This window comes from Gavia stellata, chromosome 15 (genome assembly GCF_030936135.1).
Source record: "Gavia stellata isolate bGavSte3 chromosome 15, bGavSte3.hap2, whole genome shotgun sequence".
Taxonomy (NCBI): Eukaryota; Metazoa; Chordata; class Aves; order Gaviiformes; family Gaviidae; genus Gavia; species Gavia stellata.
Window position 1 is genome coordinate 501,554 of NC_082608.1, and position 16,924 is coordinate 518,477.

At 62.8% G+C, this 16,924-nt stretch overlaps 1 protein-coding gene across 1 annotated transcript; it reads right to left on the reverse strand.

The window, feature by feature from the left end:
- Positions 1 to 4,455: 4,455 nt before the first annotated feature.
- ADGRG5 (adhesion G protein-coupled receptor G5) lies at positions 4,456 to 9,100 on the reverse strand. The gene is made up of 12 exons (XM_059825070.1): positions 9,049 to 9,100; positions 8,831 to 8,924; positions 8,597 to 8,723; positions 7,492 to 7,626; positions 7,223 to 7,339; positions 7,007 to 7,049; positions 6,740 to 6,846; positions 6,100 to 6,218; positions 5,587 to 5,852; positions 5,393 to 5,492; positions 4,670 to 4,932; positions 4,456 to 4,532 (listed from the first exon to the last, which is right to left on the reverse strand). The coding sequence occupies exons 1-12, from the start codon at positions 9,098 to 9,100 to the stop codon at positions 4,456 to 4,458; spliced, it is 1,500 nt and encodes a 499-aa protein (XP_059681053.1).
- Between the last annotated feature and the right edge of the window lie 7,824 nt (positions 9,101 to 16,924).

Below are 16,924 nucleotides of genomic sequence, written 5' to 3' on the forward strand. Positions count from 1 at the left end.
AAAAGCCCTCAAAGTTCCTAAAAGCCCTAAAAATTCCTAAAAAAGTTGAAGTTCCTAAAAGCCCTGAAAGCTCCTAAAGCCCTAAATGTCCCTAAAAGCCCTAAAAGTTCCTAAAAGTCCTGAAAGATCCTAAAAGCCCTGAAAGCTCCTAAAATCCCTAAAAGCTCCTAAAAGCCCTGAAAGCTCCTAAAAGCCCTAAATGTTTCTAAAAGCCCTAAAAGTTCCTAAAAGCCCTGAAAGCTCCTAAAAGCCCTAAAAGTTCCTTAAAAGCCCTAAAAATTCCTAAAAAAGTCAAAGTTCCTAGAAGTCCTAAAAGCTCCTAAAGCCCTAAAAGTTCCTAAAAGCCCTCAAAGATCCTAAAAGCCCTAAAAATTCCTAAAAAAGTTGAAGTTCCTAAAAGCCCTGAAAGCTCCTAAAGCCCTAAATGTTCCTAAAAGCCCTAAAAGTTCCTAAAAGTCCTGAAAGATCCTAAAAGCCCTGAAAGCTCCTAAAATCCCTAAAAGAACCTAAAAGCCCTGAAAGCTCCTAAAAGCCCTAAATGTTTCTAAAAGCCCTAAAAGTTCCTAAAAGCCCTGAAAGCTCCTAAAAGCCCTAAAAGATCTTAAAAGCCCTGAAAGTTCCTAAAAGCCCTAAAAGTTCCTAAAACCCCCCAAAATTCCTAAAAAATGTCAAAGTTCCTAGAAGTCCTAAAAGCTCCTAAAGCCCTAAATGTTCCTAAAAGCCCTCAAAGTTCCTAAAAGCCCTAAAAATTCCTAAAAAAGTTGAAGTTCCTAAAAGCCCTGAAAGCTCCTAAAGCCCTAAATGTTCCTAAAAGCCCTGAAAGCTCCTAAAAGCCCTGAAAGATCCTAAAAGCCCTGAAAGCTCCTAAAAGCCCTAAATGTTTCTAAAAGCCCTAAAAGTTCCTAAAAGCCCTGAAAGCTCCTAAAAGCCCTAAAAGATCCTAAAAGCCCTGAAAGCTCCTAAAAGCCCTGAAAGATCCTAAAAGCCCTGAAAGCTCCTAAAAGCCCTAAAAGTTCCTAAAAACCCTAAAAATTCCTAAAAAAGTCAAAGTTCCTAGAAGTCCTAAAAGCTGCTAAAGCCCTAAAAGTTCCTAAAAGCCCTCAAAGTTCCTAAAAGCCCTAAAAATTCCTAAAAAAGTTGAAGTTCCTAAAAGCCCTGAAAGCTCCTAAAGCCCTAAATGTTCCTAAAAGCCCTAAAAGTTCCTAAAAGCCCTAAAAGATCCTAAAAGCTCCTCGAGGCCCCGGTGCCGGCGGCAGGCGAGCGGCCCTGTGCCGGAGCAGCGCGGCGGTGGGACGGGCGTGCTCCGGCAGGCGAGGACACGTCCCGCCAGGCTGCTGCCGAGGTGAGGATGAGGATGATGAAGCAGACGAGTGCCGGTGGGAGGGGATGCCCGGAGGTCCCCCCCACCCAAATCCGGCGAGCGATGCCAGGGCAGTCTTGGGAACCTCAGAGGGTGGCGATCCCGAAGCTCCGCCGCTGCCGTGAGCGGCTGTGGGTGCTCCCGCTCCCCCGTCGCCGCCGCTCCGCCTCCGTCAGCCCCCAAAACCACAGTAAATGGGGAGGGGGGTCCCCCCCAAATGGGGAGGGGGGTCCCCCCCACCCCGCATCGGGGTTTCTCCCTTGGGCAGCGGCGATGACAGCGCCTCACCGGGTGCCCGGGCTGTAAATCCCAACCGCAGCGAGCGATAAACCCGACTTAACTTGTTTAGGCTCGGCTTTGCAGATAAACCCGCCATGGCGGCAGGGAAGTCCGGGGGAAAACTGGTCAAGCAGTGGGAAAAGAAGCAGCGGGTGAGGATGCTCCCATGGGATGCGGGAACCGGGCTCATCTCCTCCCTGGCAGCCAAATCCCAAAGCCAAGGTCTGCCCCCTCCCATTCCCAAATGGATTTAGTCTCTTCCCCGGCTGCTTGTTTCCCCCAAATTTGGAGAATTCGCAATAATTCCAGAGCTTTGCCCCTGGGGCTAAGGCTGGCACCGGAGCCTGAAGGCACCGCGGTGACGCCCTTTTCCCTGCGGAAAAAAGGACGGCACCCCCTGCCCCAGCAGCCCGGCACCGGCCTCCTGCCCGATAAGGCGCAGGGGAAGGTAAACAGGATTATTTCTCCTTGGGGAGGTGAGATGGGCCGGCTCCCCCTTCTCCTGCCCGCCGTGCCCCAGGGCTGGGGCGAGCCGGCCGCGGCGCTGTGTCCCACCGGGGCTGGTGGGAGGTGGGAGCCCACCCTGCGCTCCCACGGGACCTCGGGGAGTATTTTGACCCCCAGTCCTGGCGCAGTGGGGTGGGAGAAGTGCCTTTTCTGCCCCCCGGTCGCCAGCAATGGGCTCAGCTCCCCGGGGACGACCGTGCCCCATCAGTGCTGTGTTCCTGCTGCCGGGAGGCAACCACCAAGCCATTATTTTCCAAGCACCACCGGATACCGGAACAAGGTTTATTCCTGCGCCGGTGCAGGCACAGGCAGCCAGCATCACTCACGCCGCAAGCTCCGAAATCTCGAGATGGGGAGGAAGGGGCATGGAAAGCGCATCCCAAGAGCAACCGGGGGGATGGAACCATGGAACCGCCGCAGCCGGGATGCGACTCTCCCATGGTGGGGCTCATGGGGGCCAAACCGGGTGCTTGGCACCTCACCAAACCCCCAGGCTTCTTATTTAATAGCTGAAGTCAGCTGCCGGAGCGGTGAGACATGCACAGCTCATCGCCACGCGGCGGGAGCGCGTCCGCGAGCCGGGGGCACCGCGGTGCCCGGCGGGCTGGAAGGCGGGGGCACGCGGCCCCGGCGCGACCGGCTTTTGTCCTAGCCACCGGCGGGAGGGATGGAAACTCGGTGGCGCTGGCTGCCCTTTGTGAGCGGAACAAAGAACAAGAGCCAGCGGCTTCCTTCGTTGCCCAGAACCAGGCCCTGGGAAGCAGGCGGAAAGGGAAACGCCGCTCGGCGGAGCGGCACGGGAAGGCAGAGACGGGCAGAGTGTCACCCCGGGAGGCTGCCCCGTGATGCCCGGTCCCCTGCCACCAGACCAGAAACAGGCAGCGCCAGCAAATGGCACCTCGCTGGCGCACCCCACAAGTTACAAGCACGGGGACGATGGGAACCCCGCCGCCACCGCAGGCGGATTCGCGGCCATGCCAGCGTCACCGCGGTGCCATGCTTCTTGCTTCTCGGCAGGGAGGGTGGGATGCCCGGCTCCAAAAACTCAGGCACCAAGAAAGGCAAAACCGTGGGTGCGGTTCCAGGTTAAGCCCGGTGTACGGGGATGTACCGGGGGCTCAGGGTTGACTCGCCACCTCCAACCGATGGTTTTACCCCCCGCAATTTATCCTCGCTGTTTATTTCCCGCAGGCTGGACTGCGTAAACCCTGATAAAGCGTTTGGTCGTGTTGAGGAGCTCTGCTCAGGATCTGCCTTCCTCAGTGAGAGCGGGAGGAAAGCCGAGTTATCGGTTCGCTTACTCACTTCCCACCCTCTCCTCCGCTCCGGCACGTCCGCCCGATGCCAAGCCAAAGCCCTGCTCGCCCGTCTGCCCGCCGACCCGGGACTGTGGGTGGCCTCCGTCCCCGCGCTGGCTTTGGGGCGAGCAGGAGGGCTTTTGGTGGGGTGCTGTCATGAGTGAAAACCTGGGGTCGGGGGGGAGTTGGGGGTGCCACGGCCTTACGGCCACGCTTGCCAGCCTGCAGCCGTGCCGGCACCAAAGGGGTTGGGGGGATGTAGCCGGGGAGATCCCGCTTCTGCCTGTCCTGTGTGCGATGATCCGGTGGCAGCTCCCCGAGGGGGCTTGGATGTCCCCTCCTGGCTGTTGGGGGGCTCCTCCGCACCGCTAACCGGCACCGCTAACCAGCACCACCGCTAACCAGCACCACTGCTAACTGGCACCGATAACCGGCACCGCCAGAGGCCCACGCCGCCAGTCGGCCCTGCCGAGTGCACAGTCCAGAGCTGGGACCATCTTCGAAATCCTCGTGCCATCTAGTGGGACCTTCACTAACGACAAGGCAGAGCGTGGCTGCCGCCTCTGCCCGCCGTGGGGCTTGGGGTGACAGGGTGGCAGCGGACGGCTGCGGGACCCCGGCCAGAGTCGCACCGCTGCTCTGGCAGCGGAGGAGACCTGCGTTGGCAATTAAACGACGCTTTTAATGAGAAGTGTCCGCCTTCAGCAGAAGAAGTCAGTGTTGGTTACTAACGGAGGGGCTGCGAGCTGGCGGGGCTGCCCTGGGCCGGCACGGGGGCAACCGCAGTCCCCAGGGGAGCGCAGCACCCGCGGGGCCCCGAGCTGCAGCCCCCCAGCAGCAGGCAGCTCCCGCCGCCCAGAAATCCGGCTTTGCAGCCCAAATGCTTCCTTTGAAGAAACCCACGGCGTCCACGGCGCCGGCTGTCCAGCCCAGGGGACACCGCCACGCTGCGTCCTTGGGGAGCAGCTCCCGAGCTCCCCTCGCAGCCCCTCACCCCGCCGTCGGGGCGCGTTATCCGGAGGTGTTGCTGACGGAGCCCGGCTTGCTCCGGCGGTGCACGGTGACGTACCAGAGGCAGACGAAGAGACCTGTGGGTGGGTGGCAACGCGGTCACTGCCATGGGCGCACCGAGCTCCTGCGAGGAGCAGGAAGGTGACAAGGACCCTGCTGCTCCCTACACACGGGGTGCCCGTCCCCCAGAACGCCCCCAGTGCTCCCCACTGACCTTGCAGGGAGTTGAGGATGGTGAAGAGGTAGAGCTGGGGGACAAGGAAGACGCCGAAGCTGAAGAAGACGAGGCCCCAGGTGGTGCCCAGCAGGCAGGTGAGCCCCAGCACCGTCGCCCAGTCCTTCCTCGCCTGCCCCTTCTGCCGCCGGATCCTCCGCAGTATCGTCACCACCCTCCCCAGCACCAGCATGTTGAAGAGCAGGATGAGGCCAGCGTAGCAGACGGTGGCGTAATGGGCCGGCAGGCTGGTGAGCCAGCACCTGGCAGAGGGGACTCTCTTGGGGACAAGGGCCAGCACCCCCTAAGAAGGAGCTGGGCACGGGAGGGGCATGGTGGCGGGTGCCCCCATGCGTGGCAAGATGGAGGCAGGCAGCCGGCAGAGCCGGGCTCATCAAAAAGTGGCACTCAGCAGAGCGACAGCATGGGGTGCCCAGGATGCCCAGTGTGCCCCGTGTGCCCGGGGTGCCTGGCATGTCCAGGGTGCTTGGTGTGCCCAAGGTGCATGGTGTGCTTGGGGTGCCCAGGGTGCCTGGTGCGTCCGGGGTGTCTGGCACGCCCGGGGTGCATGCTGTGCCCGGGGTCCATGCTGTGCCTGGGGTGCATGCTGTGCCCAGGGTGCCCAGGGTGCATGCTGTGCCCGGGGTCCCTGGGGTGTGTGTTGTGCCAGGGGTGCCCGGGGTGCCCAGGGTTCCAGGGGAGCTGGCAGCCCCCTTCACTCACATAGTCGCGTTCTTGTAGCCTTCAGAGGTGCTGATGACGTGGTACCCATACGTATCTCTCTTGAAGACAAAAACAGCCGCCACGGCCAGCGTGGGCAGACCTACGGGCCCGGGGACAGGCTGTGCGGGGCCGTGCCGGGGCAGCCGTGCCACGGGCAGGCGCGGGCAGGCAGGCACGGGCGGGTGCCCACTTACCCCAAGCGAAGAGGCAGAGCTTGAGGAGGTAGTGCTGGATGTAGACGTTGTAGACCTTGACGAGGAGGAGGAGGAGGTGGAAGGCCTCAGCGGCCATCCACGCCAGGGCGCAGAGAAGGCTGGCATGCAGCAAGGCGGCGGTGAACCGGCAGAGCCCCTCGGCGCTGGCGGCCAGCGGCGTGCTCAGCAGGAAGCTGCAGTTGAGCAGGAGCAGCGCTGCCAGGAGGTGCATGTGGATCCTGGTTGTGTTGTCCCTCAGCCGCTGCCTGCAAGAGGGGTGAGGGCAGGGGGTGCTGGGAGGTGCCCGCCGGATGGCAGGGCACTGCATGGCACGGTGTGGCACGGCGTGGTGAAGCACGGCACGGCACAGCCCAACATGGCATGCGTGGCATGGAACAGCACAGCATGGTATGGCACAGCCCAACGTGGCATGCGTGGTATGGCATGGCACGGCATGGCACAGCACAACGTGGCACGCACGGCACGGCACAGCACGGCACGGCACAGCTCTACCTGGAGAAGCAGCAGAGCAGGAGGGTGCAGAGGGTGGCGGCAGCTGAGAGGGAGCAGCCGATGGTGCTGATGTGGGTGAGCGATGCCAGCTGGGCCCGGCTCAGGGCACCGGCCGGGAGCTGCCGGGAGAGGAGAGGGACGGGGTGAGCCGGGGCAGCACCCGCAGCAGCACCCACCCGCTGGGAAAGGTGGGGGGAACCCTTGCAAAATCCATCCCACAGGCACCCTGTACCCCCACATGCACCCCGTACCCCCACACCCACCTACACCCCCACCTCCAGGGAGGAGGAGGAAGGATGAGGGAAGGGAGAAGGAGGAAGATGGAAGGAGGGAAATGGGGAAAGAGGAAGGAGAAAGGGGGAAGAGGGAATGAGGAAGAGGCAAGGAGGGAACAAGGGAAGGAGGAAGAAGGGAGGAGGAAAGAAGGAAGGAGGATGCAGAGAAAGGAGGGAAGGAAGAAGGAGCATGGGGGTAGGAGGAAGAAGGAAGGGAAAAGGAAGGAGGGCAGGTGGAAGAGGGAAGGAGGAAGAAGGAAGGGGGAAGGAGGAAGAAGGAAGGGGGAAGGAGGAAGAAGGAAGGGGGAAGGAGGAAGAAGGAAGGGGGAAGGAGGAAGAAGGAGGGGGGAAGGAGGGCTGTGCACCAGCAGGACGGCGAAGTAGGTGAGGTGGTCGCAGTGGCAGATAACGGTGCCCTCCCTGTGCGTGGTCTTGCAGCCCTCCCTGTGCCAGCTGCCTGTGCTGCCTGCGCCTGCCAGAGAGCCGCCGTCGGAGGGTGGCACAGCGGCCAGGGGACGGGGACATCGAGGGGACATCGACCCCTGCCAGGGCTGCCCGGGAGGCAGACGGGCGATGTCTTCAGGGTGGCACCGAGCTGGCATTGCCCCCGTCTTGGCCGCAGCCACACTTACCAGCTCCGGGCTTCCAGAAGACGCAGGTGGCATTGGAGGCATCCTGGTGGAAAGGGGACAGAGCGGGAAAGCTGGGGACCCTCTCTGCTCACCGGGGACCCCAGAAACCTTCTGGTCCCAATGCAAAGAGGGGACACGCTCTCTTTCCCCAACTCCAGGGGAAACGCTGGCTCTGGGGACCCCCCTGGCTCATGCCCACGGAGGAGCCCGGCTCACCAGCACCGTGTCGTGCCAGAACTGGATCTCCACGGGGCGGCTGAGCCCGGCCACGTGCTCGCTCTGCAGAAAGGCTCCCAGCACAGCGTTGTTCAGCACGGAGCTGTTGTGGGCATCCTGCAAGAGTTGGGGTGCCTGTGGGGAGAGTCCTGGGTCCCCAGGACATCCCGCTGGCCCCGCCTGAGCATCTCGGCGGGGGGTGGGTGATGGGGCGTGCGTGCTGCTGGCCGAGGATGCTCAGGGGGTCTGTGCGAGGACCTGCGGCTCACCTGGAAGATGCAGGGGCTGTGGATGTAGATGCAGACAAGCTTCTGCTCCACGCCCCGTGCCCGGACACCCTCCACGAGCTCCGCCGGGAAGTTCATGGCATGTCTAAGCCTCCCACCACCACCCAGCTTCATATCCTGCGCCGGTGGGCAGGGGGAGAGATGGGTTTGGCCACCCTGTGCTCGGCTGGCTCAGGGGGGGTCAGGGTGCTGCCCTGGCTGCCCCCTCCCCAGCACAGCCACCCCAGTTACTGGCGTGGCCCCGCAGCATCGCCCGGCCCCGGCGGCAGCTCCAGCTCTGCCACGGCACCTGCGGACACGCAGACATGGCAGCCACTCCCATCTTGACATGGGGGCCCTCCCAGCCCGTAGCACATGGGAGGGCTGTGGGTGGGTGGGGGGGGTCCATCACCCATGGGTGGGCACATCTGTCCTGCCAGCCCCACCATGGGGCAAGCACGGGGCAGACAGCATCGTGCTGGGATGCTTTTCCCATTGGATTTCACACGTTGGTGGGCTCCCCCAGACACTCTTTGCTCCCGGGTCCTGAGCCGGGGGTCCCAGCTGACAGGCAGGTACCCCTGCCTGCAAAACCTGCCTTGTCCTGCGGGAAGGGACCTCAGGCCGGAACGGTTGGACGTCCCCGTCAGGGCAGCCCCGCGGCCAGGGGAAGTGTCGTGGTGCCGCTGCACGACACCCTTGCTCTGGGACAGGAAAGTCACCCTGCGCGCTCACCGCCGCGGTTTCCCTCGCCCTTCCCACTGCAGGAAGGTGGGGGCCAGGGCTTCCCTTTTTGTAGATCAGAAGGGTTTCAGGATGGAAATCCTGGCTCTCAGCTGCAGAAACGCCCCCAGCTTTAGAAGCCCCTGGATTTATCCCAGCGATGGAGCTGGGCACCTGCAGCCGTGGCTGCCTGCAACACCCCAGCAGAGCCGCATCTCAGGTGGCTTTGCTGGCGTAAAGCATCCTCGGAGGATGATGGAAGCCCAGTGTGGGCAAGCGTCAGCCTCCCCAGCATCCCCCCCAGCACCTCCCACTGGGGATGGAGGGGGCCAGGGGGGTACCGGCATCCCCTGGGAAAAGCCCCAGCAGCGCAGGGGGGACCAACCATCCTGCTGCTGAGGTTTAACCCTCTGAAGTGCTCGGTCACAAACTTGAACACGTAGGTCTCGATCATGCTGCCCGTGAAGTTGTGTTTCTCCCCGTCGGCCAGATTCTCCTCCACCTGACTTAACCTGCACAGGGAGGGTGTTCCGGGGGAGGGTGGAGCAGGATCCGGCCCCTGTGGGTCTGGGAAGAGGTAGGGGGTCCGGGGGACAGCGGAGCGGGAGCTGGTGCTCACCTCTCCCTGGCGCGGTGGGCGCTGCCGCAGCCCTGCTGCAGCTCCTTCTCCAGGATATCCATGTCACTCGCCGTCCCGTTCAGCTCTGTCGGAGCTGTTCTGGGAGCTGAGCCTTGGCGTATGGCACCCTGTCGCACTCCCCATCCCGCCCCAGCCCGGAGAGCCCTGAACAGCCCTGAAAGTGCCCAGACCAACGCCAGGATGGGAGATGTCCCTACCTTGAGCCCACAGGATGCAGAGGATGAGGGTGATGAGCGGCAGGGTGGGCATCGCTGTGGTCCTCTCCTGCAAAAGGAACCCAGGACCTGGGCAGCTCCCCGCAGCACCCACCCGTATCCCCCGGGGACCTCAGCCCTTTCCCACACACCGGCTGCAGGATGAGGATGGCGTACCGCTGGCTTCCCCCCCACGGGCAGCCAAGCCCACCGAAGCCATCGCGGCAGCAAAGCCCCAGCCCAGAAGTGCCAAGCGGCTGTTCCGGTGGCGAAGCAAGGAAGAGGATGTTTGCCACAGTGACTGGGGTGCAGGATGCTCTTCGCATCTGTTTTACCATCAAGGCTGTAAAACCGCGGGGGCAAGGCTTCTGCCTTCCGTCCCCCTGCAACCGGGTCTTGGACCTTGCTGCCATACCAGCTCATGGTTGCAAATCCCGGGCAAGCAGCCTGCAAGCCAGAAGGGTCGCCGGTACGCTCTACCGCAGTGCCGGGGCTTGCTGGTAGTGGCCCAGCACGGAGCTGGGGAGGAGGAAGCGTCCCCAGCGCAGGGTGGGAGGAAGGCAGCTGGCAGCAAGATTTGCATCCATTGCAAACACCGCACCCAGTGCCGCTCACAGCAACGCCCGCTGCGGTAATGCCGCCAGCACCGAAGCAGCTGGGGAGAGAGGCTGCGAGTGCAGCGGTGCTGGGGTGCAACCCCAATGCACAAATGGGTTTTAACTGTGGATGCAGCGATGGGATTGACACTTTGAGGTGCTGAGACTGATGACGGCCAACGCAGCCGGAGCCTCCCGGAGCAGGAGCAGCAGCGCAGTGGGCAGCTGCCTGCACAGGCTGCTCCCTGACCCCCAGCGAGGGATGGCCACTGTGTCCCCTTTAGGATGTTCTGCAATAAATAACCCTTTTACTTCTTACCAATGTAACTCTAGGATCTCTGGGGCATCTGATGCAGGCGCTTGCCCTGACCTCCCCTGCCGCCCGGCACAGCCCGGCAATACCGAACGCCATGCCCACCGCCGCCGAGCCGGAGAGGGCATCATTCCCTCGCTGCGCCCTCCGGAAATGACAGGGCGTGGGTGTCACTTCGGGTGGGTTTTGCCTTTGTGGGGAGCAGCTTGGCACCCCAGCGAGCCCCCAGCGCCACGCCGGCCCCCCGCATCCCCCCCTCGCTCCGGTGAATCCCCTACCTTGGGCACCGGGCAGCTCTCGGTGTCGGCACCACCACGGTGGAGTCGGCCGCTCCGGCTCTGTCTGCTCAGCGTTGGGGCTGCAGAAAAGGAAGTGTTCGTATGCAGATGAGCAGATTAAATCAAGAGAGCTTTTAAATTTCCTTTTGCTTACTCTTTTTCGCAGCCCACTGAGAGACTGGGGCTGGGGGGGGGGGGCATCCCCGGCACCGCCAAACCCCAAGGACACGGAGGCCGACGCTTGCCATGGCAGTCGGCTGCGATTCGGCGAGGCCCAAAGACAACCTGCTCCCCGGGCATGTCTGATATAATTAACTTTCTGCCTCTAATGAGCTTCTCCCTGCCACCGGCTCACCAGCAACCCCTGCTCTCCCGTGCCAAGGAGCCCAGCCGGCCGCTGCGGCAGCACCGCCACCACGGCGGTGCCACCGGGGCAGAAGCCGGGCTCCAAGCAGAGCGTGTACATGGCACGGAGTCAAACCAGCCGGGCAGAAGGCCGGCGTGGCTGAGCAGGGATCTGCTGCTAGGACTCAGGTGGAAAAGGAAAGCGTTCGGAGGTTGGGAGCAAGGACAGGCGACGCGGCAGGACTACAGAGATGCTCTTCGTCACTGTAGGGAGAAAATTTGTGTGGCCAAAGCTCAACTAGAGTTCAAGCTGGCCAGGGCTGTGAAGGACAACAAGAAGGGCTTTTTTTAATATGTCAACAGCAAAAGGAAGATCAGGGATAACATTAGTCCGTTGCTTGATGAGGTCAGTCTCCTCACAAATAGGGACATGGACAAAGCGGAGATGTTTAACGCCTTCTTCACCTCCTTCTTGAACACCAGTGATGGGCCCTGGGACCCCCGGAGCCCTGTGTTGGAAGACCGTGACTGGAGGGATGATAAACTCCCAGCTGACCTTGTTTGAGACTTGCTGCTCCAGCTGGATGCACATGAGTCTGTGGGATTCATCCCAGAGTATGGAAAGAGCTGGTCAATGTCATCGCAGGACCTCTTTCCATTATTTTTCAACCATCTTGGGAGTCTGGAGAGGTCCCAGTGGACTGGAAGCTGGCAAATGTTGTCCCAATTTTCAAGACGGGTAAGAAGGAAGACCCTGGTAACTACAGACCTGTCAGTCCCACTTCAGTGCTGGTAAAATTATGGAGAAAGTTTTTCTGGGAGTTATTGAAAAACACTTGAGAGACAACGCAGTCGTTGGTCACAGCCAGCACAGCTTCACGAGGGCAAAGTCCTGTTTAACCAACTTAATTTCCTTTTACGACCCATCGAGTTGACGAAGGGAAGCCTATAGATGTGGTGGGTTTGGACTTTGGCGAAGCTTTTGATACTGTCTCTCGCAGTATCCTTCTGGATAAACTGTCCAGCACACGGCTAGAGAGGTCCATCATACGTTGGGGGAGCAATTGGCTGAGGGGTCGGGCTCAAAGAATTTTAGTAAATGGGGTTACATCAGGCTGGCGGCCAGCACCAGTGGGGTTCCCCAGCGCTCAGTTTTAGGGCCAACGCTCTTTAATGTTTTTATAAATGAGCCGGATGCAGGAGTCAAACGTACGTTAATTAAGTTTGCCGCCGATACTAAACTAGGAGGAGCTGTGGACTCCCTGGAGGGTAGAGCGGCCTTACAGAGAGCTCTGGATAGACTAGAGAGCTGGGCAATCACCAACCGTATGACATTTAACAAGCACAAGTGCCGGATTCTCCACCTGGGACGGGGTAATCCTGGGTATACATACAAATTGAGGTGTTCAAGGAACGTGTGGACGTGGAATTGTGGGACATGGTTTAGTGGGCATGGTGGGGTTGGGTTGATGGTTGGACTTGATGATCTTACAGGTCTTTTCCAACCTTAGTGATTCGATGATTGTGTGAAATTGGGGGATGAGAAGACGGAGAGCAGCCCCATGGAAAGAGATCTGGGAGTTTGGGTTGATGGCAAGTTGACTAGGAGTCAACCGTGTGCCCTGGCAGCCAAAGGGGCCAACCATGTCCTGGGGTGCACCAAGCGCAGCACAGCGAGCCGGTCGAGGGAGGCGACTGTCCCGCTTGCACCGCACTGGTGCGGCCCCACCTCGAGTACTGGGTGCAGCGTTGGGCGCCTCAATATATGAAGAACATCGAACGATTAGTGTGTGTCCAGGGGAGGGCAACCAAGATGGTGAAGGGTCTCCAGGACAAGACTTACAAGAAGCAGCTGAGGTCACTTGGCTTGTTCAGCTTGGAGAAGAGAAGGCTGAGGGGTGACCTCATCGTTGAGGGGTGACATCATCACAGCCTACAACTTCCTCAAGGGGCAGTGGAGGAGGGGGAGGTGCTGATCTCTCTCTGGTGAGCAGCAACAGGACACGAGGAAATGGAACGAAGCTGCGTCAGGGGATGTTCAGGTTGGACATTAGGAAAAGGTTCTTCACCGAGAGGGTGGTCGGTCCCTGGAACAGGCTCCCCAGGGCAGCGGTCACGGCGTGGAGCCTGTCAGAGTTCAAGTTGCGTCTGGACGACGCTCTTTGTCATATGGTTTCGTTGTAGGCAGTCCTGCGAGGAGCAGGGAGCTGGACTCGATGACCCTTGTGGGTCCCTTCCAACTTGAGATATTCTGTGATTCCATGATACTACAGTTTGATGTTACCGCTGGAGCGGAGCCGGCATTCTCCATCCCAGCCGCAGCGGCACAGCTCCCCTGGCGACGCCAGCCGGCCCAGCCGAAGGAAAAAAGGTCTTTTTATTTTTAATTCCCCAAATGGTTAGTTTTGCCCCAAAAGGCTTCACCTTGTGCTCCAGGGGCTGCTGGGTCCAGCTGCAGGGATGTGGCCACATGCAGAGGCGCAGGGAGGGGGGACATCTCAGCCACACCGGTGCCCACCACGAGGCAGCGATGCCGCCCTGTGCTTGCCCAGCGCCTGCAGCCACTCACGCAACGAGTCTCCAGGTCTCAGCTCACACCGCGGGGCAACAGCCTGCCTCCGTCTGACCCACCCCGAAGATGGGAGCCCTTTGGGGATGGATTTAAGGGGGATCTGCTGGGCATGGCCAGGCACCCTAGGCCAGGCTGGAGACCCAGAGCTGGAGGAGGAGGGTGCCAGGAGGATGGTCCATGGACCACAGAGGTGGGTCACTGTCCACGTCCTTTGGTGATGTGCCCTGGGTGAAGGAGGTTTGATTTTTGCAAGGGCAAACCCCACAGATCCCAGGATGCTGCCACGCATCCTTGAACCTGCCGATGCCACAGAGATGCTCACATCCAAGCAAACAGTAAAGACACACTTGGAAAAAACTTTGCCGGCTTTCAAAGCCCGGTTTTAGTGCCAGGAGCAGGTTAAAACCCCAACCCGCCGGCACGCACCAGTAGCTCCAGCCAAACCGCCTGCAAAATCGCTTTACCGGCTGCAAGCAAAGCCTCTTGTTCGGGCTTCCCCAGCGCAAAACACAGGGATAGGGACGTAGGAGAGCAAAGCATCCCCCGCCTCCAGCTTTTTGGGGTCGTTTCCAGCGGAAAAATACCGGGCTTGGGAAGAACACGCATGGGCATTTGCAGTTTTGCTTTAATTTGATTTATTTTTCCCCTGCTTTGCTTGATGCTGGGGCAGAAAAGGGTGTCGGTGTCCCATGGCATCATTTCCCCGTCCCGTGGGACGCAATCCTCTTGGATGCTTGTATTTCCCAATTTTTTGGCTGAAAAGCATCCAGCAAAGGGAAAACTATTGGGGGAAAATGGTGGTTTGGGTCTTTGCTGCTAGGTCAGGAGCAGGACAGAGCCAGCACCGGGATGTGCGGGGATGCAGGGACAGGGCTTGCGCGGCCGCCTGGGACCCGCTCTCCCGTGGGGAGCCTTGGGTGGGGATGTCCTGTCCCCCCACCCCACCCCGGGTCCCCTCGCAAGCCCCAGCCTCCGATTCATGGATTTGGAGCGGAGCAACGTCAATCCTGTGGGAGCAGCCAGAGCCACAGGGAAGAAGGGACAGGCCTGCTCCGGCAGCCGGCCCCGGCCTCCCCGGCCCCCCAGCACTGCAGCCGCAGCGCCAGCGGCTCCAGAAGCACTCAAACCCTAAAGAGGCCCAAGCTGGAAAGAAGCCGGCGGCCAAGATGAAGTCTGGCAGCCGCAGCCCCACGTGCATCACACTTGCGCGCCGGCACGCCTGCGTGCAAACGCCCGTGCAAATGCGTGCGAGCACGCGCCCGTGCAAGCCCTGCTGTGCGCCACGGTCGTGGGCAAACACTCGTGAGCAAGCACGCTCCTGTGCATGCCTGCAAGCACCCCCGAGCAACCGCAACCACGTGCAAAGAGCAGCGCGCAACCTCTCGCAGGCAAACCCTTGCATGCAACACACGCGTGTGCAGGTACATCCGTGTGCAAATACCCACGCGCCAGCAGGCGGAAATGCCTCGCTCTTTGCGTGTGAACATGCCCAGGCGCGAGCACCCGCCTGCGCAACCTCCTTAACGCCCTACGCTCGTGTGCAAACACCCACAAGCGAGCCCGCAACTGTGCACGCCTGCAAGCGCCCACCAGCAACCGCAACCACCTGCCAACAGCGGCGTGCGTGCAAACCCTTGCACGCACCACGCCCGTGCGCCAACACGCCTGCGTGCGGCCTCGCGCCAACGCTCGCGAGGCGTTTGCGCGCAGGAACCGCCGCTGCACGCGCTCCCCGGCGCAGCCACGCGTGCAACCCAGGCGCACGTAAAAAAAAAAACGCCCGTGGACACAGCAGCCACCACGCTCCCCCGTGGGCAGACACCCCACCGCACGCGGGCGCGAGCACCCAGCGGGTGACACGCGTGGGCATCGCCGTGCACCGCCTCCCACGTGCAAACCCGCGCGTGAAGCCCGCACGGGTGTAACCCCCCCGCAAACCCCCGCGTGCAAGTACGCGCGCGTGGGCAAATCTCCCCTTCCCCGTGCCGAAAGCAGCGTGGAAGCCCCCACGGAAGCACGACACGCACCCGCGGCCACGGGCCGGGCGCCGGCGGCGGGACCGGCCCCCCCCCCCCCCCCGCACCGCGGGCGCGGGCGGGGGGCGGGAGCGGCGGGGGGAGGAGGAGGAGGGGGAGGAGGAGGAGACTCGGCCGCAGCGCCCCGCTCCGCGCGGGCTGCCCGCACCGCCGCCGCGCTGACACCGGTGAGGGAGCGGGGCGGGCCGGCGGGAGGGACGGCGGCGGCACCGGCGGCACCGGCGCGACGGGAAACTTGCGGGAAAGTTTGGCGGGGGGGGGGGGGGGGGGGGGGGCGGGCGCGCCGGGCCGGGCCGGGTCGGGCCAAGGCGGGCGGTACCGGGCCGTAGCGGGCCGAGCCGAGCCGGGCGGGGCGGGGCGGTACCGGCCGTACCGGGCCGTGCGGGACGGGACGGGGCGGGGCGGGCGCGGAGGAATGCGGCGGCTCCCGCGGGCCTGGGCGCGTCGCGGCGGCCGGCGGAGTGGCAGCGCCCGCGGCCAATGGGAAGGCGCCGGGGGGGGCGGGCGGTTCCGCCCCCGCCGGGAGCCCGGGTCGGCCGGCGGTGGGGGGCGCGCGCGCCCCGCGGCGTTCGTGGCGCGCTGCGATCCACGCGCGTTCCCGCCGGCGCTGCGCGGGTGCCGGCGCTCCACGTGTGTTCCCGTGGGCGCTGCGCGGGTGCAGGCGCTCCACGCACGTTCCCGCCGGCGCTCCACGTGTGTTCCCGTGGGCGCTGCGCGGGTACCGGCGCTCCACGCGTGCTCTTCGTGGGTGTTCCGGGGGGGGCCCGTGATCCGTGCGGGATCCCCGCGGGTGCTGCGCGGGTGTTGGCGCTCCACGCACGTTCCCGCCAGCGCTCCACGTGTGTTCCCGTGGGCGCTGCGCGGGTACCGGCGCTCCACGCGTGCTCTTCGTGGGTGTTCCGGGGGGGGCCCGTGATCCGTGCGGGATCCCCGCGGGTGCTGCGCGGGTGTTGGCGCTCCACGCACGTTCCCGCCGGCGCTCCACGTGTGTTCCCGTGGGCGCTGCGCGGGTACCGGCGCTCCACGCGTGCTCTTCGTGGGTGTTCCGGGGGGGGCCCGTGATCCGTGCGGGATCCCCGCGGGTGCTGCGCGGGTGTTGGCGCTCCACGCACGTTCCCGCCAGCGCTCCACGTGTGTTCCCGTGGGCGCTGCGCGGGTACCGGCGCTCCACGCGTGCTCTTCGTGGGTGTTCCGGGGGGGGCCCGTGATCCGTGCGGGATCCCCGCGGGTGCTGCGCGGGTGTTGGCGCTCCACGCACGTTCCCGCCAGCGCTCCACGTGTGTTCCCGTGGGCGCTGCGCGGGTACCGGCGCTCCACGCGTGCTCTTCGTGGGTGTTCCGGGGGGGGCCCGTGATCCGTGCGGGATCCCCGCGGGCGCTGCGCGGGTGTTGGCGCTCCACGTGTGTTCCCGTGGGTGCTGCGCGGGTGCCAGTGCTCCTGTGGGTGCTGCAGGGGTGCTGGTGCTCCCACGGGCATTGCGTGGGTGCCTGCGCTCCCGCAGGCGTTGCATGGGTGCCCGTGCTCCGGGCATGCTCCCGTGGGCGTTGCACGGGTGCCGGTTCTCCCGTGGGCATCGCACGGATGCCCGTGCTCCCGTGGGCATTGCACGGGTGCCGGTTCTCCCGTGGGCATCGCACGGATGCCCGTGCTCCCGTGGGCATTGCACGGGTGCTGGGGGGTCTGCCGGGGCCCGATCCTGCCGGGAGCTGGGTTCCCCCCCACGGGGCAGCAGCCCGTGT